Source organism: Oncorhynchus mykiss, chromosome 3 (assembly GCF_013265735.2).
Source record: "Oncorhynchus mykiss isolate Arlee chromosome 3, USDA_OmykA_1.1, whole genome shotgun sequence".
Lineage (NCBI taxonomy): Eukaryota > Metazoa > Chordata > Actinopteri > Salmoniformes > Salmonidae > Oncorhynchus > Oncorhynchus mykiss.
In genome coordinates this window covers 65,086,197-65,113,959 of record NC_048567.1, presented here as the reverse complement: position 1 = coordinate 65,113,959, position 27,763 = coordinate 65,086,197, and the positions used below count along the sequence as shown (strand labels likewise).

The 27,763-nt window shown below is 44.2% G+C and overlaps 1 protein-coding gene across 1 annotated transcript; it reads left to right on the top strand.

Moving 5' to 3' along the window:
- The first annotated feature begins 5,160 nt into the window (after window positions 1-5,160).
- Window positions 5,161-7,231, top strand: c1ql2 (complement component 1, q subcomponent-like 2). Its single transcript, XM_021597681.2, has 2 exons — window positions 5,161-6,112; window positions 6,637-7,231. The coding sequence occupies exons 1-2, from the start codon at window positions 5,504-5,506 to the stop codon at window positions 6,814-6,816; spliced, it is 789 nt and encodes a 262-aa protein (XP_021453356.1). The 5' UTR covers window positions 5,161-5,503; the 3' UTR covers window positions 6,817-7,231.
- The last annotated feature ends 20,532 nt before the right edge of the window (window positions 7,232-27,763 follow it).

The following is a 27,763-nucleotide window of genomic DNA, read 5'->3' as shown; positions in this document are numbered from 1 at the left end:
ATTACATGTAGCATCAACACAGGGCACTGCATTGCTTCAGCCTTGGCTTTATGGTAAAGATTAGGCTACTGTGCGCGTGAAGACACAATTTGTCATTGTGGATTCCAGGTATACACTGTAAAGGGGCTGCCGTGAATTTGACAGTAACTTACAGGCAGCTCATTGGCAAGTTAAATTCTGTCTTTCATATTACAGTACACCTACTGTAATATAAATATGATATCAAAGCAAGTAATGTGCAATGACACTGTACAATACAGTACAATTGACTGTATTATACTGGAAAAAAAGTTAATTTGTCTGTAATATGAATGAATGACTGACTGAATGAATGAATGGATGAAATTCATTGAGGGGAGGCTGGGTTTGTATTTCACAAAATGTTTCTATAATTGCAAGGGATTGGTGCAAGCAGGTTGGCTGCTTGGTAGATTTTACACATTACAGCATACAGTATTAATTCATATTTGGTGTTTTATATCACTTGCACTTCTAGAAGCTGTAAACAAAGACTTTCAAACTGGCAGCGACTACATGGCAAAACAGACAAAAAGGACATGGCATAATGCTCAACCATTTAAGGTTAAAGACTTGCTTTCACTACAATCTGTCCCCAACCTATACATTTTAAATTGAAAGGGCACTATGACCACATGCAGGTTAGCGTTTTTCATCATTAATCTTGTTCTGGAGGCAGCTCTGCAGTGGTCACTAGCTAGCACAGCCACAGAGTCATAAAATCGGATTTTAAACCTAACTCTGACCTTAACCACACTGCTAACCCTAATGCCTAACCCTAATCTCAAACTATGACCAAAACACTCGTTTTAGTTTTCATTAATTTTGACAATAATTTTGACTCTGCAACTGGTCTATCGAGTGGAAAATTGCTCAGTTCTGCCTACAGGACAAGACTCATGACAATAAATATCAACCTGCTAAACATGTAGGAGTTAAATTGGTACAGCATTCCCAGTCATGGGTGCAACAAAAATAGCCTCTTACAAAGCATACCTCAAAATATGTTAATGAGACAGAAACAACAATACCATGCACCCACTAGCGGTCAAAAGGTTTTTTGGCATTCCAAAGACACTGTACAATACTGTATTATGTGGGGTGGAATTACAATACCATTGGAAATACAGCAATTATTCCAACGACCACAACATTTTCCCACAATGCACCATAATTTTCAGTATGATGCAGTTAATAATCTACCATGCACCCAGAGCTGATTACCACGCACCCAACCTGATTACCACGCACCCAACCTGATTACCACACACCCAACCTGATTACCATGCACCCGACCTGATTACCACGCACCCAGAGCTGATTACCACGCACCCGACCTGATTACCACGCACCCAACCTGATTACCACGCACCCAACCTGATTACCACGCACCCAGAGCTGACTACCACGCACCCAACCTGATTACCACGCACCCAGAGCTGACTACCATGCACCCAGAGCTACCACACACCCAGAGCTGATTACCACACACACAACCTGATTACCACACACCCAGAGCTGATTACCACGCACCCAGAGCTGATTACCACTCACCCAACCTGATTACCATGCACCCAGAGCTGACTACCACGCACCCAGAGCTGATTACCACGTACCCAACCTGATTACCACGTACCCAACCTGATTACCACGTACCCAACCTGATTACCACTCACCCAACCTGATTACCACTCACCCAGAGCTGATTACCACACACCCAACCTGATTACCATGCACCCAACCTGATTACCACTCACCCAGAGCTGATTACCACGCACCCAACCTGATTACCACGCACCCAACCTGATTACCACGCACCCAACCTGATTACCACGCACTCAGAGCTGATTACCACGCACCCAGAGCTGATTACCACGTACCCAACCTGATTACCACTCACCCAACCTGATTACCACTCACCCAGAGCTGATTACCACGCACCCAACCTGATTACCATGCACCCAACCTGACTACCACTCACCCAGAGCTGATTACCACGCACCCAACCTGATTACCACTCACCAAACCTGATTACCACTCACCCAGAGCTGCTTACCACGCACCCAACCTGATTACCACGCACCCAACCTGATTACCACGCACCCAACCTGATTACCACGCACCCAACCTGATTACCATGCACCCAGAGCCGATTATGAAGGTGCTGGAGAAACATGAAAAAGTCTGCACACGTCCAGTCAGATGCAAATGTATTTTGGTCAGTCAACATTCATCAGAGCATGTCTTCACATACCAGTATGGTGCAGTAAAACGTTACAAATGATTTAATGATTACATTTTTTTGTGTTTTTGATGTTACCCAAAATGACAGTTTCAATGAGTTTTCCGTTACAGTGTATGGCTTTTGGTATTATCACAGATGTAGATTATTTTCTCCAATATTCTTTGATTCTTCTTTGGAATGGATACCTTCCTCACCTTGATGCATTGAATATAAAGGGGGAATTGGGATCTTTAACTAAATAATGCCATTTCCCAGGACACATTTATAACAAAAACGTGCACTCGCAGTGCCTTCAGAAAGTATTCACAACCCTTGACTCTTTCCACATTTTGTAAAACTAAAATAGTAAGTTGCATGGACTCACTATGTGTGCAATAATTGGTTTTAACATGATTTTTAAATGACTACCCCATCTCTGTACCTCACACAATCATCTGTAAGGTGTTACGCCTGCTCCTGCTCCTGCTCCCCCTCTCTGGTGCTCGAGGGCACCAGGCGGCCCATCAATACGCACACCTGTCACCATCGTTAAGCGCATCAGTACTTCATTGGACTCACCTGGACTCCTTCACTTATTGATTGCCTCCCCTATATATGTCTATTGTTCAATTTAAGCCCCGTGTCAGCATTCATGTCGTTTTGCTCCCCCTGTCCTTGTTTTGTTTCATGTCGGTTATTTATTAAATATTCACTCCCTGTACTTGCTTCAAGACTCCCAGCATCTGTCCTCACATAAGGTCCCTCAGTTGAGCAGTGAATTTCAAGCACGGATTCAACCACAAAGACCAGGGAGGTTTTCAAATGGTTCACAAAGAAAAGCAACAATTGGTAGATGGGTGAAAATAAAAAAAGCTGACATTGCATATAATTTTGAGCATGGTGAAGTTATTCATTACACTTTGTTTGGTGTATCAATACACCCAGTCACTACAAAGATAAATGCACCCTTCCTAACTCAGTTGCCGGAGAGGAAGGAAACCGAGTTTAATAGGAGATAACTGAGGATGGTTCAACATTGTAGTTACTTTACAATACTTACATAAATGACAGATTGAAAAGAAGGAAGCCTGTACAGCATAAAAATATATTCAAAATCATGCATCCTGTTTGCAATAAGGCTCTAAAGTAAAACTACAAAAAATATGGCAAAGAAATGTTCTTTATTTCCTAAATACAGAGCGTTATGTTTGGGGCAAATCCAGTACAACACATCACGGATTACCACTCTTCATATTTTCAAACATGGTGGTGGCTGCATCATGTTATACGTATGCTTGTCATCAGCAAGGACTAGGGGTTAATTATGATAAAAATAAATGGAATAGAGCTAAGCACAGGCAAAACCCTAGAGGAACTTGGTTCAGTCTACTTTCCAACAGACACTGGGAGACAAATTCTTGACATGAAAATGGCTGTCTAGCAATGATCAACAACCAACTTGACAGAAGGTTAAGAATTATTTTGAGAAAATATTGTACAATCCAGGTGTGGAAAGCTCTTAGAGACTTCCAATAAAGACTCACAGCTGTAAATCAAATCAAATGTATTTGTCACATACACATGGTCAGCAGATGTTAATGCGAGTGTAGCGAAATGCTTGTGCTTCTAGTTCCGACAATGCAGTAATAACCAACAAGTAATCTAGCTAACAATTCCAAAACTACTACCTTATAGACACAAGTGTAAGGGGATAAAGAATATGTACATAAAGATATATGAATGAGTGATGGTACAGAGCGGCATAGGCAGTATATACATATGAGTGCAGTATGTACATATGAGATGAGTATGTAAACAAAGTGGCATAGTTAAAGTGGCTAGTGATACATGTATTACATAAAGATGCAGTAGATGATATAGAGTACAGTATATACATATACATATGAGATGAATAATGTAGGGTATGTAAACATTATATTAGGTAGCATTGTTTAAAGTGGCTAGTGATATATTTTACATCATTTCCCATCCATTCCCATTATTAAGTGGCTGGAGTTGAGTCAGTGTGTTGGCAGCAGCCACTCAATGTTAGTGGTGGCTGTTTGACAGTCTGATAGCCTTGAGATAGAAGCTGTTTTTCAGTCTCTCGGTCCCAGCTTTGATGCACCTGTACTGACCTCGCCTTCTGGATGATAGCGGGGTGAACAGGCAGTGGCTCGGGTGGTTGTTGTCCTTGATGATCTTTATGGCCTTCCTGTGACATCGGGTGGTGTAGGTGTCCTGGAGGGCAGGTAGTTTGCCCCCGGTGATGCGTTGTGCAGACATCACTACCCTCTGGAGAGCCTTACGGTTGTGGGCGGAGCAGTTGCCGTACCAGGCGGTGATACAGCCCGACAGGATGCTCTCGATTGGTGCTACCAAATGTGATTCTAACATATTAGTGTTTTAATTTCCGTTATTTTTTTAAATGTTAAAAGGTTTCTTTCACTTTGACATTAGAATATTTTGTGTAGATCATTGACAAAAAAGCACAATTAAATCAATTTTAATCCCACTTTGTAACACATCAACATGTGGAAAAAGTCAAAAGAGTTGTGAATACTTTCTGAAAGCACTGTAGATGTGTCTTCTCTCAAATAATCAGAAATAAAGGGGAGAGAATTCACTGTCAACATTTCAATAATGGGGTTTAAGTGTTAGTGAGGCTTTTAAAACAATTCCATATGTCATCTTAGAACCCCCCTACCCCTCCCCCATTATACTTTTAAGAATTAGAGACGCTTTCTGATCTAATATTCTCCTGGTAGGTGCAGAGGATGTATAATTCAATAATTCATACATATAGATGGCATGATTATTATTGCAGTCTTAATCTAAATGGCAACAAGCTTTGCCCTCAACTTCTGTTACGTCAGCGCCGCTCTACTCCCCTCTGTTGTTGCAGACGGGCAGAAATCGCTCGAAGCTTTTTCTATTCAGCTCCGAAATCCAGCGAGTGTCCAGCCATGCCAAAACGAATACTTCCCCTGTCAACTCTGTGAAGCGTAGTGATACTGGCATAGCGTTAAGCGCCCCAAGGTGAACTAAGCTTAAGGTTACAACACATTTGTTGTTTTCATATTTTTTTTAATATTCCTTGAATAGAGTGATTCGTTTTTGGAGCACTTGCTTTTTCTGCATTGAATTTGAGCGCAATCACAACCTTTCACCATTACTTCCCAAAGCAAAACAGACTTTTTAGCGCTTGCTTCTCGGACTCTCCAGAGGAAGCGTGTTGTTGCTGCTGTGGTTGGCATCGTCATGGTGTTAGCACTTATCATAGCGATACCGCTGCTGGTCCAAGCATCCAAGACGGACGCACACTACGAGATGATGGGCACCTGTAGGATGATATGTGATCCATACAACCCCAAACCCAGCGCCAATGCTCTGGAAGTCATGCAGGACCTGAGCGCCATCCCATCCCCGGCGTTCTCGCATGGGACTAAAGGCGATCCAGGTCGTCCGGGGAAACCAGGACCGAGAGGTCCGCCAGGCGAACCGGGTCCACCCGGTCCAAGAGGACCGCCGGGGGACAGGGGGAACTCGGGGAAACCGGGTTATCCCGGCCTTACCACGGGGGAGACGGCTAAAGGGACCGTGAGTAGCGCTAGGACCGAGAATGGCGAGGACCGAGACTCCGCAATTGGCGGCACAAAAATCGCATTTTACGTGGGTCTGAAAAACCCCCACGAGGGATACGAGGTGCTAAGGTTCGACGACGTGGTGACAAACCTGGGGAACCATTACGACCCGTCTACCGGCAAGTTCACGTGTGAAGTGTCCGGGATCTACTACTTTACATACCATGTGTTAATGCGTGGAGGCGACGGGACCAGTATGTGGGCAGATTTGTGTAAAAACGGTCAGGTAGGCTATACCTTATATTACGCAATTATATTTCCTCTTATGCAAAGTCAACATGATATGCTATACACTTATGTAATTGAAGGAGAGCGGCCGCATTCACTGTGCATTGATCCAGATTGATATTGGAGAGTTTTTACGCGCAGAAAGCGCTTGTCTCTCTAAAACGGCATCTACTCCGTGCACTTAATCTCACTCAGTGAGTTCAGTCAGTGAATGAAGAGGCTTGGGCCACTTCATTCACCAGCAAGGACAAACGAATCGCTTGGTGTTTTTTACAAGACCATTGTCGTCTACTGTAGCGGTTAGCCCTACCCTGGTCAAACCATCTGGAGCCGTTTGAGCTGTCTAGCCTATGCACATTGCCAACATAAACAAACAAGACGTCCTTTATTAGTTTGGTAGGTTCAAAGTGGAGAATCTATAATGTTTCAACATTGGGTCAAGGGTGGACACGAGTTACTCAATAGCCTAATAATTAATGTTGCAAAGTCCTTCACTACTCTAATAATGTATCTTATCCGCAGGTCCGCGCCAGTGCAATAGCCCAAGACGCAGACCAGAACTATGACTACGCCAGCAACAGTGTAGTGCTTCATCTAGACTCCGGGGACGAGATCTACATCAAGTTGGACGGAGGCAAGGCGCATGGGGGAAACAACAACAAGTACAGCACGTTTTCCGGTTTCATTTTGTATCCGGACTAAATCTAGACATACAGGGATGTGAACTCTACTATAATTATTAGACTCTATCATACCTAGAGCAAGTTGCCCGTTGTCCGGGCGCCCCTGTAAGCGGTTGTGCGTCATTTGTTTGTATATTTGTGGGGTTTGGGGAGCCAAGACATGCCATTCGCCCGTATACAGAAGACATTTCCGTGTGATGTGGTGTATTTTGCTTGAAAATCTGTCTGTTTCCACTCAAGATATATAGCCTATTAAAATATATACGTATAAAAAATAAGCAACAAAGATGGAAGTAAGGAGTCAGACGTCATATTCATTGTTCCACCAAGGTCCGTATGTTACAAAAATGTTTTATGTCATATAATAGCTTATTCCAGTACACTACGTCCATTGAATATAAGTATTTCAATAAATTATGTTTTCTATTATGTCAGTTTATTTGTGGAATTTGTTGTCATGTTTAAGATCACATTCATCCTTCAAATAGATTGTAGATTATAGATATCATTTTAACCATAAATTAACCACCGTGTGGCCTAATACATGTTTTTAATGGAGTGTTAGCTAAGAATGCCATTGCGCTGCGTTTTTGTCTGACTCTGTCTGGAGCTGTCATCCACTCCACATTATAACTACAAATAGGCTGTCCCTAGGCGGGGGAATCTGTATTCTTGTCTCACGCCTCCAGTCTCCATCCAGGGGTGTCACTGCCGGTGTCACTGTCAGTGTTTGTGGTGGGGACGGTTGGAGATGGATGTCCTACGGGGCACAGACTAAGGCCTGCATGGCTTAATTTACCTCGACACTGATCTATTCACGCCCAATTAATATTGGAGGGACGTGGGTCTTAGCACCTCATGTTCTACGAAGATGTCTGGGACAACAGTTTAGCAATCATACTCCACTATGGTACCCGTCCATATACTGAACAGATAGCACAACAGACCTGATGGTTTATGATAATTCGCCTGCATGCTAATCCCGTATTAAGATCTTTAAAGCATGCCCCCTCACAACCACTGGGTAAACATGTGTTATTCATCAAGCACATGTTTTTATTTTCTGCTTGCACTTGGCTTTGAATGGAGGCAGCTCTGCAGGGTGGTCGAAAGGTGGCACAGCCACAAAGTCATACATCTCATGTTAAATCTAACCCTAACCTTAACCCTAACGTTAATCAGACTCCTAACCCTAATGCCTGAACCTAATGCCTAACCCCAACCTTAAATTAAGACCAAAAAGCACAATTTTGTTTTCATGAATTTTTACGATAAAGCCATCTTTGACTTTGCAGCTGTACCATCTAGCAGAAATCGTTCACTCCTTCCTCAAGGGCAAGATTCATGGCAATTAACGTCAACCTGCATGTTTTTCACGTGTCTTGGTAGAAGGCTGATTAGCTGATTAAGATCCACAGGTTAACAGTGGTTCATGTTAACATTTAGTTAATGATGCCATTCTTCTTCCTCGAAATAATGCACAAGCATTTAAATAGCATTTTATACAGATTTCCGAAGTCAAGCTGTTGGTTGCATTTGCTAAAGTTGCTGCGCTGCAGAGGGCTTAAGCACCGTGGACAGCAACCGCAGCCGGACAAGTGGTTTCAGCACCATGGACAGCGCAGGTTAGGCAAAGACAGACGGTGAATCCCAAACCACCCTCTCGCCCCTACCAACTCGCTCGGAGGGTCCTCCTTTGTCACTGTTGCTGATGAAACTCCGAGGGTGACTTCCAGAGAGTGGCGATGGGATCAATGAACCCATGAACTTCGGGACACACTCGCCGGGGCAGCAGGTAGCCTGGCTGGTAGGAGCGTTGGGCCAATAACCGAAAGGTTGCTGGATCGAATCTCCGAGTTGACAATGTAAAAATATGTTGTACTTCCCCCGAGAAAGACAGTTAACCAGCTATTCCCCGGGCGCCGGAGACGTGAATGGCGAATAAGGCAGCTCTGCAACTGACTAGGTTTTGACTTGAATGATACAATTCACTTTGTTCCACTTTTAAATAATAAAAGGAGCATGATATTCAAATGAACAACCCTCCTATTGATTTTACCCCCCCCCCCTATCATTTTACAAAATATAAACCTTATATTTATAAACAATATAAACAAAATATTTTTAAGTGGGAGGCATTTAATCTGTTACATGTGCCAAGTCTCGAAATCAGACTTAAACAAATGCACGTGTAATTAGCCACGCCTCTCCATGATTTTGTATGAGTTTGTCCAAACTCCAAACATATCAAAGTGGGTGTCGGGATAGCACTTCGCTCTGAAACCTGCATCCTTCCTGGCTCCGTCGAAGTGGCTATCTGAGGGTCTAATTAGCTCCAACAGCTTCAATAATTTTCACTCCCTGAGGTTTGGGACACTTTTTCAAATGCTGGAGGCGCGTGAGAAAGCACAAATGGCGGGGCGTGGCGAAGGGGGGATTTTGGATTCAACAGAAACATTTCCCCCTATGCCAATAGGGGGCACGCAATGTGGGCTTTAGTGATGCACGGGGTGACTCATAAAGGCGTCTGCATGCTATGGAGCCAGATAGCTGCCAAAAGTTTGAAATTATGTACATAAATAACTATTGATTTAGAACCACAGAGAGTTACAGGAGCTGCCCCCACTATTCCAGCACCATTTCAACATCATCAAACCACCTATGCTTAGTCTAATACAGTGACTAAAATATAGGTTATCATTGGACAGGAAAGTGCACAATGCTCGCTCACCAGTAAAAATGCATAGTTTTATTAGACACGTTTAAAAGATTGACATTTAGGCCTTCAATGGCCTTCTTCAGAATCCTGAAGAAGACCATTGAAGGCCTGAATGTCAATATTTTAAGCTTCTCTAATAAAACTACACATTTTTACTGGTGAGCGAGCATTGTGCACTTTCCTGTCCAATGATGTCTACACATGCTTAGGTTGCACCTCTACTTACATTGCTTGAGCACCTTCTACTTCTTCCCAACTAAAATATTTTTAAAATGATTTAATCCAATCAAGGTAAGCTAAATATGATGTGGCTGTCCATGGTTCTGATTTCTGTGCTTGCATTCATGCAAGTAGAAAAAACATGTTGACTCACCCTACTTGATAAGAAAGCCAATGCCATCATCCTCTTTCATGTTGACTAAACAGTATATCACTCTGTCGTACAGTACACACTTTTCTTTTTTGATGTCCTGGGCTACCTGGCTAAAGTGCTTGCTCACTAGCTTCCTAACTTCCTTTCTATGGGAAACATTAGCTAGTTAACATTAGCCTTCTATATCTAGCTACATACTGAACTTCCATATTCTCAGGCCAGGGGCACAATGTAGGAATTTATGGTTGGATCAGAATCAATTACAATTATTGGCCAGTACAGTGAAGTAAAACCACAAGTCCAAATCCCTATCTCAATCCATGGCTTATTTAGGAAAGTGGCAATTTTAGGAAACCTGACAACAACACAACAAGATCCAACATTTGAAGTTGTGTCTGTCAATGACATATTGCTCTCATTCAATGAAGTTTGAGAGAAACCAAATCCAAACGGGCTTCCCTTGACCCTTTTTTTGGTGCGCACGGACCATTCGCAGTTGAGCTCGCTCAATTTAGCTCAATGCTGATGAGCTTTTATTTTACACAAAAAAATCAAGGGTGGCCAAGTGCTCGCTGGCTTCCTTCCCTTGCATTCATTGCTACAGGTGGCAAGTCATACTCTTGACCAGATAGACGACTTACACATACAGAGACAAGGGGGTGATGTTTCGCTCACTCGGATGGCTTTCTCTGGGGAGATACATTCAACCTCTTGCTAATTGAAGGAACATTCTGAAACACAGAGAGACGTAAGATACATTCAATTACATATTTTTTATTTTTTTCTTGGTAATTTTGGTTTCTCTTGACAGCCATGAAAACATGCCCCTACTTTTAGCCCGCAGTCCCCGCGGATATAACCATGGGGTGGGCGCGTTTAGGGTCATGAAATATTTATATCTAGGCTGATATAGGCTCTGTTGAGGTTTCTTTCATTATTTTTAGGCTATCTGGCATTAGTGCGTAAACCTAATCTCTAGGGCCTAACTTTACGGGCGCCAAATATCCTACACGCCATTTGCCAAATGTTTTTGGGAATTGGCAGAAAAAGTTCATGTCGATCCACTGAGGCAAAAAGGACAATGTCAGAATTTAATTCAGTAAGAGAAAAGCTGCAACATGGAGAGTTGAAAACAAAGAGAATGGAAGGGACAGAAAAGTCATGTTTGGGAAAGATTTTGTGAAGTGGTAAAAGAGGATGAATCCTATGGTATGTGTGATGATTGTGAAGTGGTAAAAGAGGATGAATCCTATGGTATGTGTGATGATTGTGAAGTGGTAAAAGAGGATGAATCCTATGGTATGTGTGATGATTGTGAAGTGGTAAAAGAGGATGAATCCTATGGTATGTGTGATGATTGTGAAGTGGTAAAAGAGGATGAATCCTATGGTATGTGTGATGATTGTGAAGTGGTAAAAGAGGATGAATCCTATGGTATGTGTGATGATTGTGAAGTGGTAAAAGAGGATGAATCCTATGGTATGTGTGATGATTGTGAAGTGGTAAAAGAGGATGAATCCTGTGGTATGTGTGATGATTGTGAAGTGGTAAAAGAGGATGAATCCTATGGTATGTGTGATGATTGTGAAGTGGTAAAAGAGGATGAATCCTATGGTATGTGTGATGATTGTGAAGTGGTAAAAGAGGATGAATCCTATGGTATGTGTGATGATTGTGAAGTGCTATACAATTTCGACAGTCACAAGATGGGGCCTTCTGCCGTGTTCACGTGCTAGTCGGAACTAGGCAACTCGGAAAATCCCAACTTGATAACTGGTTGTTGTTAAACACGTGCAGCGTTTAAGAATCAGCAAGTCGGACATTTCTTAGTTTCCTAGTTCCAACTAGCATGTGAACGCGGCCTTAAAATAGGCCTATGACACATCAAGGGAACTGAAGCCTCCTGTTCAGATGGGTTAAATGGAAACTGAAATCTCGACACTGACTTTAATCTAAAATCTTATTGCAGAGACGACAGAGAAAACTTTACAGAAGTCAACTAGATTGAAGCATTCATTCTATCATTTATGACTGGTGAGCTATAGTTTATTTAGTCATCTGGGGCAAGATATTGTATAATGACAGAAGAGAAGCTGTGTGTATTAGAAATAGCCTACCAAAATGTTGCAATTATAAGCAGAAACATACACCCCCTTTCAAAAAATATTTCTGCCTTCTCTGTAGCCTACAAGGCATTTTCTATATTAGCTGACCTGCACACCACTAGTGAGCTTGTCTCTGCCCTGAAAGATAATTGAAGTAGGAAACTGACAACTAGCTGAATTTATTCAAGGAAAGGCTAAAGCAAAAAACAACAAAACAAGTTTATTTTCTTGTTTTTATGATGGAGAACAGTTGGGAAAAGAGAAGTTGGGGGAGTTAATAGGAACTGAGAGAGTAAAATTGCTGAGTAGTCCAGTTCTCACTGATTCTGTGAGGTATACCGTGGGCCACATTATACTACTGTACATGTAGGTGTCAGCATCATCATACAGGGGTAAATGAACTGGTATGACACAACTAAAATGTGACTAAAATCTCACAAAAATAAAAGTGTGTGTGCTGATAGAAGTAGCCTACACATCAACTACTGGCCACTGTGTGTAACATCAACCGTGTGACAGGTCTGGGAAGGTTGGAGTCACCACAGAGCTGCATTGTGGGAACTCACCATCTGTTTCTTGACTTCCAGAGAGGGACTGGTCACGTAATAATCCAAATAAGTTTATTAGCCATTCCACAGAACGGTGGGGATTTTCACCCATTATGTTTAAGTAGGAGAGAGAGAGAGAGAGAGAGAGAGACCCTTGACCTCACCAGTTGCACTAGCTCATCTCTAGATTGTGATATGGAGGTTTACTTTGAACTCAAGGTGAAAGCAAAGGTTCTCCAATGCCTCCATCACAAATAAACAGGGGTCTCAATTCTCTCCCAAGAACCATCAACTAGTGACAGACACATATGTTTACTGCTGTCCCTCCCCTATGGTTGAAGCTTGCCCCCCTAAATGAAAGGCAACAGGTTTTATACCTGGCGTAAAAAATGAACACAGTGGGAAATGACATAACACTTCCTTCAACACTCCCTGTCTATTTGGATGGTCTCTCTCTCTCTCCAGAGAGACAAGAGGCAGGTGTGCTTTATGTCCCTCACTGACACCTGACACACACTCTGACAGACACTAGATTCCCTCTGCACCACCGCTAATAAAACCACAAGACGTTCTCTGTTTCTCCAGGAAACAAATGGAGGAGGACGAGGCCTTCGGTTAGTGTTTAGCATCCCACACTAACTTCTTCTGACAAGAGGAGTCACTTTGAAATAGTTTTTTTAGTCCAGGAAGATCTTTGAAAACTAAAGGGGAAGAAACAACAAAGGCAAAGGCACTTAAGGAAACATATTGTCCCAATCGTACCCATATGAGCTGAGAGGTGATGGCTTGGGTTGCCCATTACGGTGTTACTATAGTGTTTCCCTCTTGATTCTCCCCAGCACTGTCTCCATAGGGGAAAATGAGGTCAGCCCAATCAGGAATGCTACACAGACACAGCTTGTTTGTTCGGTGTCACTGAATGACTAACCCATGAGATAATAGTGTAGGGTAACATCCCGGGCAGTCAGCACAGGAACGCAGACGCTCCCTAAAAATGTCACTTTCCATTGGCCAGTATGGGGGAGATCTGTAAGAGATGAGCAGAGAGAGAAGATTCATCGTCTGGGCTGGAGAGCAGCCTGTAGAGGGACAATGACACACAATCAGGCTGGGAGATGGAGGCTGGGAGATGGAGGGTGAGGGACGGAGGCTGGGAGATGGAGGCTGGGAGATGGATGGGTGAGGGATGGAGGCTGGGAAATGGAGGCTGGGAGATGGAAGGTGGGAGATGGAGGGTGAGGGATAGAGGTGGGAGATGGAGGCTGGGAGATGGAGGCTGAGGGATGGAGGCTGGGAGATGGAGGCTGAGGGATGGAGTCTGGGAGATGGATGGGTGAGGGATGGAGAATTGGAGATGGAGGCTGGGAGATGGAAGGTGGGAGATGGAGGGTGAGGGATAGAGGCTGGGAGATGGAGGCTGGGAGATGGAGGCTGAGGGATGGAGGCTGGGAGATGGAGCGTGGGGAATGGAGGCTGGGGGATGGAGGCTGGGAGATGGAGGCTGGGAGATGGAGGCTGGGAGTTGGAGGCTGGGAGATGGAAGGTTGGAGATGGAGGGTGAGGGATGGAGGTGGGAGATGGAGCGTGGGGGATGGAGGCTGGGGGATGGAGGCTGGGAGATGGAGGCTGGGAGATGGAGGGTGAGGGATGGAGGGTGAGGGATGGAGGGTGAGGGATGGAGGCTGAGGGATGGAGGCTGGGAGATGGAGGCTGGGAGATGGATGGGTGAGGGATGGAGAATGGGAGATGGAGGCTGGGAGATGGAAGGTTGGAGATGGAGGGTGAGGGATAGAGGTGGGAGATGGAGGCTGGGAGATGGAGGCTGAGGGATGGAGGCTGGGAGATGGAGCGTGGGGAATGGAGGCTGGGGGATGGAGGCTGGGAGATGGAGGCTGGGAGATGGAGGCTGGGAGATGGAGGCTGGGAGTTGGAGGCTGGGAGATGGAAGGTTGGAGATGGAGGGTGAGGGATGGAGGTGGGAGATGGAGCGTGGGGGATGGAGGCTGGGGGATGGAGGCTGGGCGATGGAGGCTGGGAGATGGAGGGTGAGGGATGGAGGGTGAGGGATGGAGGCTGGGAGATGGAGTATGGGAGATGGAGGGTGAGGGATGGAGGCTGGGAGATTGAGGCTGGAAGATGGAGGCTGGGAGATGGAGGGTGGGAGATGGAGGGTGAGGGATGGAGGCTGGGAGATGGAGGCTGGGAGATGGAAGGTGGGAGATGGAGGGTGAGGGATAGAGGTGGGAGATCGAGGAGATGGAGCGTGGGAGATCGAGGAGTGGGAGATGGAGCGTGGGGGATGGAGGCTGGGGCATGGAGGCTGGGAGATGGAGGCTGGGAGATGGAGGGTGAGGGATGGAGGCTGGGAGATTGAGGCTGGAAGATGGAGGCTGGGAGATGGAGGGTGGGAGATGGAGGGTGAGGGATGGAGGCTGGGGAGATAGAGGGTGAGGGATGGAGGGTGAGGGATGGAGGCTGGGGAGATGAGGGTGAGGGATGGAGGCTGGGGGATGGAGGCTAGGGATGGGGGAAGGGGCTGGAAGATGGAGCTGGAGGATGGGGCTAGGGCTGGATAGGGCTGTGGGGAATGGAGGCTAGGGGATGGGGCTGGAGGGATGGAGGCTAGGGCCAGGGGATGGAGGTTGGGGAGGGGGCCGGGGGCTTGGGGGTGTGGGGGATGGAGGTGTTATATGGGATGGGACAGGGATCGGGCTGGCTTGTGGAGGTGTTATATGGGATGGAATGGGACATGATCCGGGCTGGGGGCTGGGGGATGGGGCTAGTTTGTGGAGGTGTTATATGGATGGGACAGGGTCTGTGTGAAATACTGGAAAGTGCTTAGGTTACTGTTCTGGAATCAGCAACATATGTTTTCAAGGAACAGAGAACATCAGGAAATGGTGGAGGAGATTTGGGATGTAATCAGAAAATAACCTAGAGATGAGGTTGTTCTCCTCTAGAAGGTTACACATCACAGCAAGACCCCGTCATAAGATGGTAGCCTATGCTATATGAGATCCAAATACCTATCGCTTTTAGAAGGCGACCTCATCATGGCATTCATTGAACAGAAATCTCTGTCTCAATCCCTGGGCCCCTTATGGTATTAAAGAAAATGGAAAACATCCTTGTTGACACACCCGCTCAGAGAATGGAGATATAAGTTCTGTGGCACTTAGCCAAAATCCAAATCCTAAAGGAAAAGTTTTGGCTGAACAGTAAACGGTGGGAGTTGGTCTCTTTACATTCTAGACAAGTCAAGCTTCCCATTTCCTTGTGTGACCTTATCAGGCAACAGGCTCTTTTCATATGCGCATCATCTTAAAACACGACAGAAATCAGCTTCCCTGCTCTTGTCAGAGAGCTGATAAATAATGGAAAGAGTAAGAATGGGCTCAAGGGAACATAGTCAAGGTGCACAGCTTCAACAAGGCAGCTTAAACACAAAAATGGGTGAGGTGGAAGGTGTGTACGTGAGTGTGTGTGTGTACAGTTTTGCGTGTAAATGTATGCATGCACGATATTGTAGATTAGGACATCTCAAATAAAAATGTGGCATTCATTGGTTCCGTCTGAGAGGATATCATAGTACACTGTGTATCTGTGGAAACACTTCTTGTTTTCTCTGGTGAACAATTAGCATAATGAGTTGTTTGATTGGCGTAACTATGGGCAGCCTCAGCTCCAACCTAGTGGAAGGGTCAGGAGGGTACTAAACACTTAGAGAGGGACCTTTACCCATGACTCACACACTTTAAGGAGCCTCCACTATGGAATTCTAGGAGTGTCATGTCATACTTAGGGTTCGTCAGGGCTCTTACTCAGCCCATTTAGACATTACATTTTGCAGAGCTGTCACGTTCTGACCTTAGTTATTTTATTTATGTCTTTGTTTTAGTATGGTCAAGGCGTGAGTTGGCTGGGTTGTCTATGTTCCGTTTTCTATGTTGTGTTTGCGTTTGGCCTGGTATGGTTCTCAATCAGAGGCAGGTGTCGTTAGTTGTCCCTGATTGAGAATCATACTTAGGTAGCCTTTTCCCACTTGTGTTTAGTGGGTGTTTATTTTCTGTATCCTGTGTTAGTGGTTTCGGTTGTTTGTTTGTACTTTTGTTATTTTGTTCAGTGTTCTGTTGATTTATTAAATATATCATTATGGACACTTACCACGCTACACATTGGTCTGATCCTTGCTACTCCTCTGAAGAAGAGGAATACCGTTTACAAGAGCTACATTTTAAATACAAGACTTTTCTACTTTGTATAATAATGTCCGATTTAATTTGAGACTGTAAATGAGAACTTAACTCCTAAAGGTAAAGGTTGAATCCCTATCGACTCATGTCTGAGTGTGATGTTGATGTGTTTAGAGGCAGTCACTAGAGTGGATGTTTTGTGCTAGTGAGAGGCACAGAAGAATGGAGACTGCTTTGCTATGTGTTTGATATGAGTGTATTAGAGGCACACTGTCCCTAAAGCTCTGCAGCTGAGACCACAGTGATCGTCTGTAGGCCTGAGGAAGCGTTTATATTTAAACACAGCACCTCAGACACTAACAAGGCTCAGTGGTGTCAGCACACTGACACCATAGCACTGCTCAATACTGACACAATAATGACACAATACTTACGCAACACTGACACAATACCATTGCTAGAGACATCACACTACTGCTATACAATAATAACATGTAACTTACGTATTTGGTTATATTCTGTAGTATGTGACTGCTTCATACAGACTACTGTATATGCTTCACAACACTCCCCATTCTGTGTCTATGGTTGATGCATTAGCTGTTAAATCATTGTTAGTTTGATGTAATAGGCATGGTCTATATTGTTTCTTGGGAAACATGTTTCACTACAGATAGCATGACATGGTAGCTGTTTGAGAATAGGGGGAGGCAGAAATGGGGCGATATAATCACAGAGAGAGAGAGCAAGAGAGAAGGAAAGAGAAGGAGAGAGGGCTAGAGAGGGTGAGAAAGGGAATGAGAGAGAGGGCAAAAGACAGGGAGAGATAGGGGGTTGTTAGCTGAAGTGAAAAAGACGTCGCTTCACAACAAGTTGGTGTGACATTGATCTCCGTTTTCCCACTTAAAATACCATTGTGTTCACTCTCCTCTGGTGTGCCACCGATGCTTCCCTTGGGCTTCCCATTTACATTAGACCAATTAAACCTGGATCCCAGTCTCAGTCCTGCATGTTGATATGGTTCAAGGTAAGAGTGGCCATACTGATTCTCAGAGCTACAAGGCCTGCATTCTCATATGAGAGAGCAACAATAAGAAGCATTATGAGTGAGATGCTTACCTGCAATTAATGGGTTCAAATTGGGTTTGAACCCATTAACCCTGGGTTCAAATTATTCAGAAGTCTGATAATGCAAAACGTATTTCTAGTTAAAGTAAAAGTTAGGTGCCAAATCTCAATGAGTGAGTTATGAAGTTATTTCCATTTGCTGTATGCCTCACTCATCCAGAAACTGTTTGCCTGATTATCTGATTGGTCACCAGTGCATTCCAGTGTGATGCATTAGCCACATTTTCTGAAGGAAAGAACAGAGAATGTCTCTTTAAGGTTTCTATACCAACGAACAGGTGTTCTCCCCTCCAACCATTGTAAATTCTCTGTAAAGCATGGTCTCATCTGTCTCTCTGTTTAGCATGGTCTCATCTGTCTCTCTGTTTAGCATGGTCTCATCTGTCTCTCTGTTTAGCATGGTCTCATCTGTCTCTCTGTTTAGCATGGTCTCATCTGTCTCTCTGTTTAGCATGTTCTCTCTGTTTAGCATGGTCTCATCTGTCTCTCTGTTTAGCATGGTCTCTTCTGTCTCTCCGTTTAGCATGGTCTCTTCTGTCTCTCCGTTTAGCATGGTCTCATCTGTCTCTTTTTAGCATGGTCTCATCTGTCTCTCTGTTTAGCATGGTCTCTCTGTTTAGCATGGTCTCATCTGTCTCTCTGTTTAGCATGGTTTCATCTGTCTCTCTGTTTAGCATGGTCTCATCTGTCTCTCTGTTTAGCATAGTCTCATCTGTCTCTCTGTTTTGCATGGTCTCTCTGTTTAGCATGGTCTCATCTGTCTCTTTTTAGCATGATCTCATCTGTCTCTCTGTTTAGCATGTGCTCATCTATCGCTCCGTTTAGCATGGTCTCATCTGTCTCTCTGTTTAGCATGGTCTGTTCTGTCTCTCTGTTTAGCTTGGTCTCATCTGTCTCTCTGGCATGGTCACATCTGTCTCTCTGTTTAGCATGGTCTCTCTGTTTAGCATGGTCTCTCTGTTTAGCATGGTCTCATCTGTCTCTCTGTTTAGCATGGTCTCTTCTGTCTCTCTGTTTAGCATGGTTTCATCTGTCTCTCTGTTTAGCATGGTCTCATCGGTCTCTCTGTTTAGCATGGTCTCATCGGTCTCTCTGTTTAGCATGGTCTCATCTGTCTCTCTGTTTAGCATGGTCTCATCTGTCTCTCTGTTTAGCATGGTCTCATCTGTCTCTCTGTTTAGCATGTTCTCTCTGTTTAGCATGGTCTCATCTGTCTCTCTGTTTAGCATGGTCTCTTCTGTCTCTCCGTTTAGCATGGTCTCTTCTGTCTCTCCGTTTAGCATGGTCTCATCTGTCTCTCTGTTTAGCATGGTCTCTCTGTTTAGCATGGTCTCTCTGTTTAGCATGGTCTCATCTGTCTCTCTGTTTAGCATGGTCTCTTCTGTCTCTCTGTTTAGCATGGTTTCATCTGTCTCTCTGTTTAGCATGGTCTCATCTGTCTCTCTGTTTAGCATGGTCTCTCTGTTTAGCATGGTCTCATCTGTCTCTCTGTTTAGCAAGGTCTCTTCTGTCTCTCTGTTTAGCATGGTTTCATCTGTCTCTCTGTTTAGCATGGTCTCATCGGTCTCTCTGTTTAGCATGGTCTCATCTGTCTCTGATTAGCATGGTCTTATCTGTCTCGCTGTTTAGCATGGTCTCATCTGTCTCTCTGTTTAGAATGGTGTCTCTGTTTAGCATGGTCTCATCTGTCTCGCTGTTTAGCATGGTCTCATCTGTCTCTCTGTTTAGAATGGTGTCTCTGTTTAGCAAGGTCTCATCTGTCTCTCTGTTTAGCATGGAATCATCTGTGTCTCTGTTTGGCATCGTCTCATCTGTCTCTCTGTTTAGCATGGTCTCATCTGTCTCTCTGTTTAGCATGGTCTCATCTGTCTCTCTGTTTAGCATGGTCTCATCTGTCTCTCTGTTTAGCATGGTCTCATCTGTCTCTCTGTTTAGCATGGTCTCATCTGTCTCTTTGTTTAGCATGGTCTCATCTGTCTGTCTGTTTAGCATGGTCTCATCTGTCTGTCTGTTTAGCATGGTCTAATCTGTCTTTCTGTTTAGCATGGTCTCATCTGTCTCTCTGTTTTGCATGGTCTCATCTGTCTTTCTGTTTAGCATGGTCTCATCTGTCTCTCTGTTTAGCATGGTCTCTCTGTTTAGCATGGTCTCATCTGTCTGTCTGTTTAGCATGGTCTCATCTGTCTCTCTGTTTAGCATGGTCTCATCGGTCCCTCTGTTTGGCATCGTCTCATCTGTCTCTCTGTTTAGCATGGTCTCATCTGTCTCTCTGTTTAGCATGGTCTCTCTGTTTAGCATGGTCTCATCTGTCTCTCTGTTTAGCATGGTCTCTTCTGTCTCTCTGTTTAGCATGGTTTCATCTGTCTCTCTGTTTAGCATGGTCTCATCGGTCTCTCTGTTTAGCATGGTCTCATCGGTCTCTCTGTTTAGCATGGTCTCATCTGTCTCTGTTTAGCATGGTCTCATCTGTTTCTCTGTTTAGCATGGTCTCAGCTGTCTCGCTGTTTAGCATGGTCTCATCTGTCTCTCTGTTTAGAATGGTGTCTCTGTTTAGCATGGTCTCATCTGTCTCTGTTTAGCATGGAATCATCTGTGTCTCTGTTTGGCATCGTCTCATCTGTCTCTTTGTTTAGCATGGTCTCATCTGTCTCTCTGTTCAGCATGGTCTCATCTGTCTGTCTGTTTAGCATGGTCTCATCTGTCTGTCTGTTTAGCATGGTCTCATCTGTCTCTCTGTTTAGAATGGTGTCTCTGTTTAGCATGGTCTCATCTGTCTCTCTGTTTAGCATGGAATCATCTGTGTCTCTGTTTGGCATCGTCTCATCTGTCTCTTTGTTTAGCATGGTCTCATCTGTCTCTCTGTTTAGCATGGTCTCATCTGTCTCTCTGTTTAGCATGGTCTCATCTGTCTCTCTGTTTAGCATGGTCTCATCTGTCTCTCTGTTTAGCATGGTCTCATCTGTCTCTCTGTTTAGCATGGTCTCATCTGTCTCTCTGTTTAGCATGGTCTCATCTGTCTGTCTGTTTAGCATGGTCTCATCTGTCTGTCTGTTGTTTAGCATGGTCTCATCTGTCTGTCTGTTTAGCATGGTCTAATCTGTCTTTCTGTTTAGCATGGTCTCATCTGTCTCTCTGTTTAGCATGGTCTTTCTGTTTAGCATGGTCTCATCTGTCTCTCTGTTTAGCATGGTCTCTCTGTTTAGCATGGTCTCATCTGTCTCTCTGTTTAGCATGGTCTCATCTGTCTCTCTGTTTAGCATGGTCTCATCGGTCCCTCTGTTTGGCATCGTCTCATCTGTCTCTCTGCTTAGTATGGTCTAATCTGTCTTTCTGTTTAACATGGTCTCATCTGTCTCTCTGTTTAGCATGGTCTCTCTGTTTAGCATGGTCACATCTGTCTCTCTGTTTAGCATGGTCTCATCTGTCTCTCTGTTTAGCTTGGTCTCATCTGTCTCTCCGTTTAGCATGGTCTCATCTGTCTCTCTGTTTAGCATGGTCTCATCTGTCTCTCTGTTTAGCATGGTCTCTCTGTTTAGCATGGTCTCATCTGTCTCTCTGTTTAGCATGGTCTCATCTGTCTCTCTGTTTAGCATGGTCTCATCGGTCTCTCTGTTTAGCATGGTCTCATCGGTCTCTCTGTTTAGCATGGTCTCATCGGTCTCTCTGTTTAGCATGGTCTCATCTGTCTCTGTTTAGCATGGTCTCATCTGTTTCTCTATTTAGCATGGTCTCAGCTGTCTCGCTGTTTAGCATGGTCTCACCTGTCTCTCTGTTTAGAATGGTGTCTCTGTTTAGCATGGTCTCATCTGTCTCTGTTTAGCATGGAATCATCTGTGTCTCTGTTTGGCATCGTCTCATCTGTCTCTTTGTTTAGCATGGTCTCATCTGTCTCTCTGTTTAGCATGGTCTCATCTGTCTCTCTGTTTAGCATGGTCTCATCTGTCTCTCTGTTTAGCATGGTCTCGTCTGTCTCTCTGTTTAGCATGGTCTCATCTGTCTCTCTGTTTAGCATGGTCTCATCTGTCTCTCTGTTTAGCATGGTCTCATCTGTCTCTCTGTTTAGCATGGTCTCATCTGTCTCTCTGTTTAGCATGGTCTCTCTGTCTCTCTGTTTAGCATGGTCTCATCTGTCTCTCTGGTTAGCATGGTCTCATCTGTCTCTCTGTTTAGCATGGTCTCATCTGTCTCTCTGTTTAGCATGGTCTCTCTGTCTCTCTGTTTAGCATGGTCTCATCTGTCTCTCTGTTTAGCATGGTCTCGTCTGTCTCTCTGTTTAGCATGGCCTCATCTGTCTGTCTGTTTAGCATGGCCTCATCTGTCTGTCTGTTTAGCATGGTCTCATCTGTCTCTCTGTTTAGCATGGTCTTATCTGTCTCTCTGTTTAGCATGGTCTCATCTGTCTCTCTGTTTAGCATGGAATCATCTGTGTCTCTGTTTGGCATCGTCTCATCTGTCTGTCTGTTTAGCATGGTCTTATCTGTCTCTCTGTTTAGAATGGTGTCTCTGTTTAGCATGGTCTCATCTGTCTCTGTTTAGCATGGAATCATCTGTGTCTCTGTTTGACATCGTCTCATCTGTCTCTCTGTTTAGCATGGTCTTATCTGTCTCTCTGTTTAGCATGGTCTCATCTGTCTCTCTGTTTAGCATGGTCTCATCTGTCTCTCTGTTTAGCATGGTCTCATCTGTCTCTCTGTTTAGCATGGTCTCATCTGTCTCTCTGTTTAGAATGGTCTCATTTGTTTATTTTTAGCATGGTCTCATCTGTTTAGCATGGTCTCATCTGTCTCTCTGTTTAGCTTGGTCTCATCTGTCTCTCTGTTTGGCATCGTCTCATCCGTCTCTCTGTTTAGCATGGTCACATCTGTCTCTCTGTTTAGCATGGTCTCATCTGTCTCTCTGTTTAGCTTGGTCTCATCTGTCTCTCCGTTTAGCATGGTTTCATCTGTCTCTCTGTTTAGCATGGTCTCATCTGTCTCTCTGTTTAGCATGGTCTCTCTGTTTAGCATGGTCTCATCTGTCTCTCTGTTTAGCAAGGTCTCTTCTGTCTCTCTGTTTAGCATGGTTTCATCTGTCTCTCTGTTTAGCATGGTCTCATCGGTCTCTCTGTTTAGCATGGTCTCATCTGTCTCTGTTTAGCATGGTCTCATCTGTTTCTCTGTTTAGCATGGTCTCATCTGTCTCGCTGTTTAGCATGGTCTCATCTGTCTCTCTGTTGAGAATGGTGTCTCTGTTTAGCATGGTCTCATCTGTCTCTCTGTTTAGCATGGTTTCATCTGTCTCTCTGTTTGGCATCGTCTCATCTGTCTCTTTGTTTAGCATGGTCTCATCTGTCTCTCTGTTTAGCATGGTCTCATCTGTCTCTCTGTTTAGCATGGTCTCATCTGTCTCTCTGTTTAGCATGGTCTCATCTGTCTCTCTGTTTAGCATGGTCTCATCTGTCTCTCTGTTTAGCATGGTCTCATCTGTCTCTCTGTTTAGCATGGTCTCATCTGTCTCTCTGTTTAGCATGGTCTCATCTGTCTGTCTGTTTAGCATGGTCTCATCTGTCTGTCTGTTTAGCATGGTCTCATCTGTCTGTCTGTTTAGCATGGTCTAATCTGTCTTTCTGTTTAGCATGGTCTCATCTGTCTCTCTGTTTAGCATGGTCTCTCTGTTTAGCATGGTCTCATCGGTCCCTCTGTTTGGCATCGTCTCATCTGTCTCTCTGTTTAGTATGGTCTAATCTGTCTTTCTGTTTAACATGGTCTCATCTGTCTCTCTGTTTAGCATGGTCTCTCTGTTTAGCATGGTCACATCTGTCTCTCTGTTTAGCATGGTCTAATCTGTCTTTCTGTTTAGCATGGTCTCATCTGTCTCTCTGTTTAGCATGGTCTCTCTGTTTAGCATGGTCTCATCGGTCCCTCTGTTTGGCATCGTCTCATCTGTCTCTCTGTTTAGTATGGTCTAATCTGTCTTTCTGTTTAACATGGTCTCATCTGTCTCTCTGTTTAGCATGGTCTCTCTGTTTAGCATGGTCACATCTGTCTCTCTGTTTAGCATGGTCTCATCTGTCTCTCTGTTTAGCTTGGTCTCATCTGTCTCTCCGTTTAGCATGGTCTAATCTGTCTGTATGTTTAGCATGGTCTCATCTGTCTGTCTGTTTAGCATGGTCTCATCTGTCTCTCTGTTTAGCATGGTCTCATCTGTCTCTCTGTTTAGCATGGTCTCATCCGTCTCTCTGTTTAGCATTGTCTCTCTGTTTAGCATGGTCTCATCTGTCTCTCTGTTTAGCATGGTCTCGTCTGTCTCTCTGTTTAGCATGGCCTCATCTGTCTTTCTGTTTAGCATGGTCTCATCTGTCTGTCTAGCATGGTCTCATCTGTCAGTCTGTTTAGCATGGTCTCATCTGTCTCTCTGTTTAGCATAGTCTAATCTATCTCTCTGTTTAGCATGGTCTCATCTGTCTCTCTGTTTAGCATGGTCTCATCTGTCTCTCTGTTTAGCATGGTTTCATCTGTCTCTCTGTTTAGCATGGTCTCATCTGTCTCTCTGTTTAGCATGGTCTCTCTGTTTGGCATGGTCTCATCTTTCTCTCTGTTTAGCATGGTCTCTTCTGTCTCTCTGTTTAGCATGGTTTCATTTGTCTCTCTGTTTAGCATGGTCTCATCGGTCTCTCTGTTTAGCATTGTCTCATCTGTCTCTGTTTAGCATGGTCTCATCTGTTTCTCTGTTTAGCATGGTCTCATCTGTCTCACTTTTTATTATGGTCTCATCTGTCTCTCTGTTTAGAATGGTGTCTCTGTTTATCATGGTCTCATCTGTCTCTGTTTAGCATGGAATCATCTGTGTCTCTGTTTGGCATCGTCTCATCTGTCTCTTTGTTTAGCATGGTCTCATCTGTCTCTCTGTTTAGCATGGTCTCATCTGTCTCTCTGTTTAGCATGGTCTCATCTGTCTCTCTGTTTAGCATGGTCTCATCTGTCTCTCTGTTTAGCATGGTCTCATCTGTCTCTCTGTTTAGCATGGTCTCATCTGTCTCTCTGTTTAGCATGGTCTCATCTGTCTCTCTGTTTAGCATGGTCTCATCTGTCTGTCTGTTTAGCATGGTCTCATCTGTCTGTCTGTTTAGCATGGTCTCATCTGTCTGTCTGTTTAGCATGGTCTCATATGTGTCTCTGCTTAGCATGGTCTCATCTGTCTTTCTGTTTAGCATGGTCTCATCTGTCTCTCTGTTTAGCATGGTCTCTCTGTTTAGCATGGTCTCATCTGTCTGTCTGTTTAGCATGGTCTCATCTGTCTCTCTGTTTAGCATGGTCTCATAGGTCCCTCTGTTTGGCATCGTCTCATCTGTCTCTGTTTAGCATGGTCTAATCTGTCTTTCTGTTTAGCATGGTCTCATCTGTCTCTCTGTTTAGCATGGTCTCTCTGTTTAGCATGGTCACATCTGTCTCTCTGTTTAGCATGGTCTCATCTGTCTCTCTGTTTAGCTTGGTCTCATCTGTCTCTCCGTTTAGCATGGTCTCATCTGTCTCTCTGTTTAGCATGGTCTCATCTGTCTCTCTGTTTAGCATGGTCTCATCTGTCTCTCTGTTTAGCATGGTCTCTCTGTCTCTCTGTTTAGCATGGTCTCATCTGTCTGTCTGTTTAGCATGGTCTCATCTGTGTCTCTGTTTGGCATCGTCTCATCTGTCTCTCTGTTTAGCATGGTCTTATCTGTCTCTCTGTTTAGCATGGTCTCATCTGTCTCTCTGTTTAGCATGGAATCATCTGTGTCTCTGTTTGGCATCGTCTCATCTGTCTCTCTGTTTAGCATGGTCTTATCTGTCTCTCTGTTTAGCATGGTCTCATCTGTCTCTCTGTTTAGCATGGTCTCATCTGTCTCTCTGTTTAGCATGGTCTCATCTGTCTCTCTGTTTAGCATGGTCTCATCTGTCTCTCTGTTTAGCATGGTCTCATTTGTTTCTTTTTAGCATGGTCTCATCTGTTTAGCATGGTCTCATCTGTCTCTCTGTTTGGCATCGTCTCATCCGTCTCTCTGTTTAGCATGGTCACATCTGTCTCTCTGTTTGGCATCGTCTCATCCGTCTCTCTGTTTAGCATGGTCACATCTGTCTCTCTGTTTAGCATGGTCTCATCTGTCTCTCTGTTTAGCTTGGTCTCATCTGTCTCTCCGTTTAGCATGGTCTCATCTGTCTCTCTGTTTAGCATGGTCTCATCTGTCTCTCTGTTTAGCATGGTCTCTCTGTTTAGCATGGTCTCATCTGTCTCTCTGTTTAGCATGGTCTCTTCTGTCTCTCTGTTTAGCATGGTTTCATCTGTCTCTCTGTTTAGCATGGACTCATCGGTCTCTCTGTTTAGCATGGTCTCATCTGTCTCTGTTTAGCATGGTCTCATCTGTCTCTCTGTTTAGAATGGTGTCTCTGTTTAGCATGGTCTCATCTGTCTCTGTTTAGCATGGAATCATCTGTGTCTCTGTTTGACATCGTCTCATCTGTCTCTCTGTTTAGCATGGTCTTATCTGTCTCTCTGTTTAGCATGGTCTCATCTGTCTCTCTGTTTAGCATGGTCTCATCTGTCTCTCTGTTTAGCATGGTCTCATCTGTCTCTCTGTTTAGCATGGTCTCATCTGTCTCTCTGTTTAGAATGGTCTCATTTGTTTATTTTTAGCATGGTCTCATCTGTTTAGCATGGTCTCATCTGTCTCTCTGTTTAGCTTGGTCTCATCTGTCTCTCTGTTTGGCATCGTCTCATCCGTCTCTCTGTTTAGCATGGTCACATCTGTCTCTCTGTTTAGCATGGTCTCATCTGTCTCTCTGTTTAGCTTGGTCTCATCTGTCTCTCCGTTTAGCATGGTTTCATCTGTCTCTCTGTTTAGCATGGTCTCATCTGTCTCTCTGTTTAGCATGGTCTCTCTGTTTAGCATGGTCTCATCTGTCTCTCTGTTTAGCAAGGTCTCTTCTGTCTCTCTGTTTAGCATGGTTTCATCTGTCTCTCTGTTTAGCATGGTCTCATCGGTCTCTCTGTTTAGCATGGTCTCATCTGTCTCTGTTTAGCATGGTCTCATCTGTTTCTCTGTTTAGCATGGTCTCATCTGTCTCGCTGTTTAGCATGGTCTCATCTGTCTCTCTGTTGAGAATGGTGTCTCTGTTTAGCATGGTCTCATCTGTCTCTCTGTTTAGCATGGTTTCATCTGTCTCTCTGTTTGGCATCGTCTCATCTGTCTCTTTGTTTAGCATGGTCTCATCTGTCTCTCTGTTTAGCATGGTCTCATCTGTCTCTCTGTTTAGCATGGTCTCATCTGTCTCTCTGTTTAGCATGGTCTCATCTGTCTCTCTGTTTAGCATGGTCTCATCTGTCTCTCTGTTTAGCATGGTCTCATCTGTCTCTCTGTTTAGCATGGTCTCATCTGTCTCTCTGTTTAGCATGGTCTCATCTGTCTGTCTGTTTAGCATGGTCTCATCTGTCTGTCTGTTTAGCATGGTCTCATCTGTCTGTCTGTTTAGCATGGTCTAATCTGTCTTTCTGTTTAGCATGGTCTCATCTGTCTCTCTGTTTAGCATGGTCTCTCTGTTTAGCATGGTCTCATCGGTCCCTCTGTTTGGCATCGTCTCATCTGTCTCTCTGTTTAGTATGGTCTAATCTGTCTTTCTGTTTAACATGGTATCATCTGTCTCTCTGTTTAGCATGGTCTCTCTGTTTAGCATGGTCACATCTGTCTCTCTGTTTAGCATGGTCTCATCTGTCTCTCTGTTTAGCTTGGTCTCATCTGTCTCTCCGTTTAGCATGGTCTAATCTGTCTCTCTGTTTAGCATGGTCTCATCTGTCTCTCTGTTTAGCATGGTCTCTCTGTTTAGCATGGTCTCATCTGTCTCTCTGTTTAGCATGGTCTCTTCTGTCTCTCTGTTTAGCATGGTCTCTTCT

Bases quoted from the DNA above. Each gene is read 5' to 3' on its own strand.
- c1ql2 (XM_021597681.2), top strand. From the start codon at position 5,504: ATGGTGTTAGCACTTATCATAGCGATACCGCTGCTGGTCCAAGCATCC. The intron at 6,113-6,636 runs GTAGGCTATACC...TCTTATCCGCAG, and splicing joins ATTTGTGTAAAAACGGTCAG to GTCCGCGCCAGTGCAATAGC.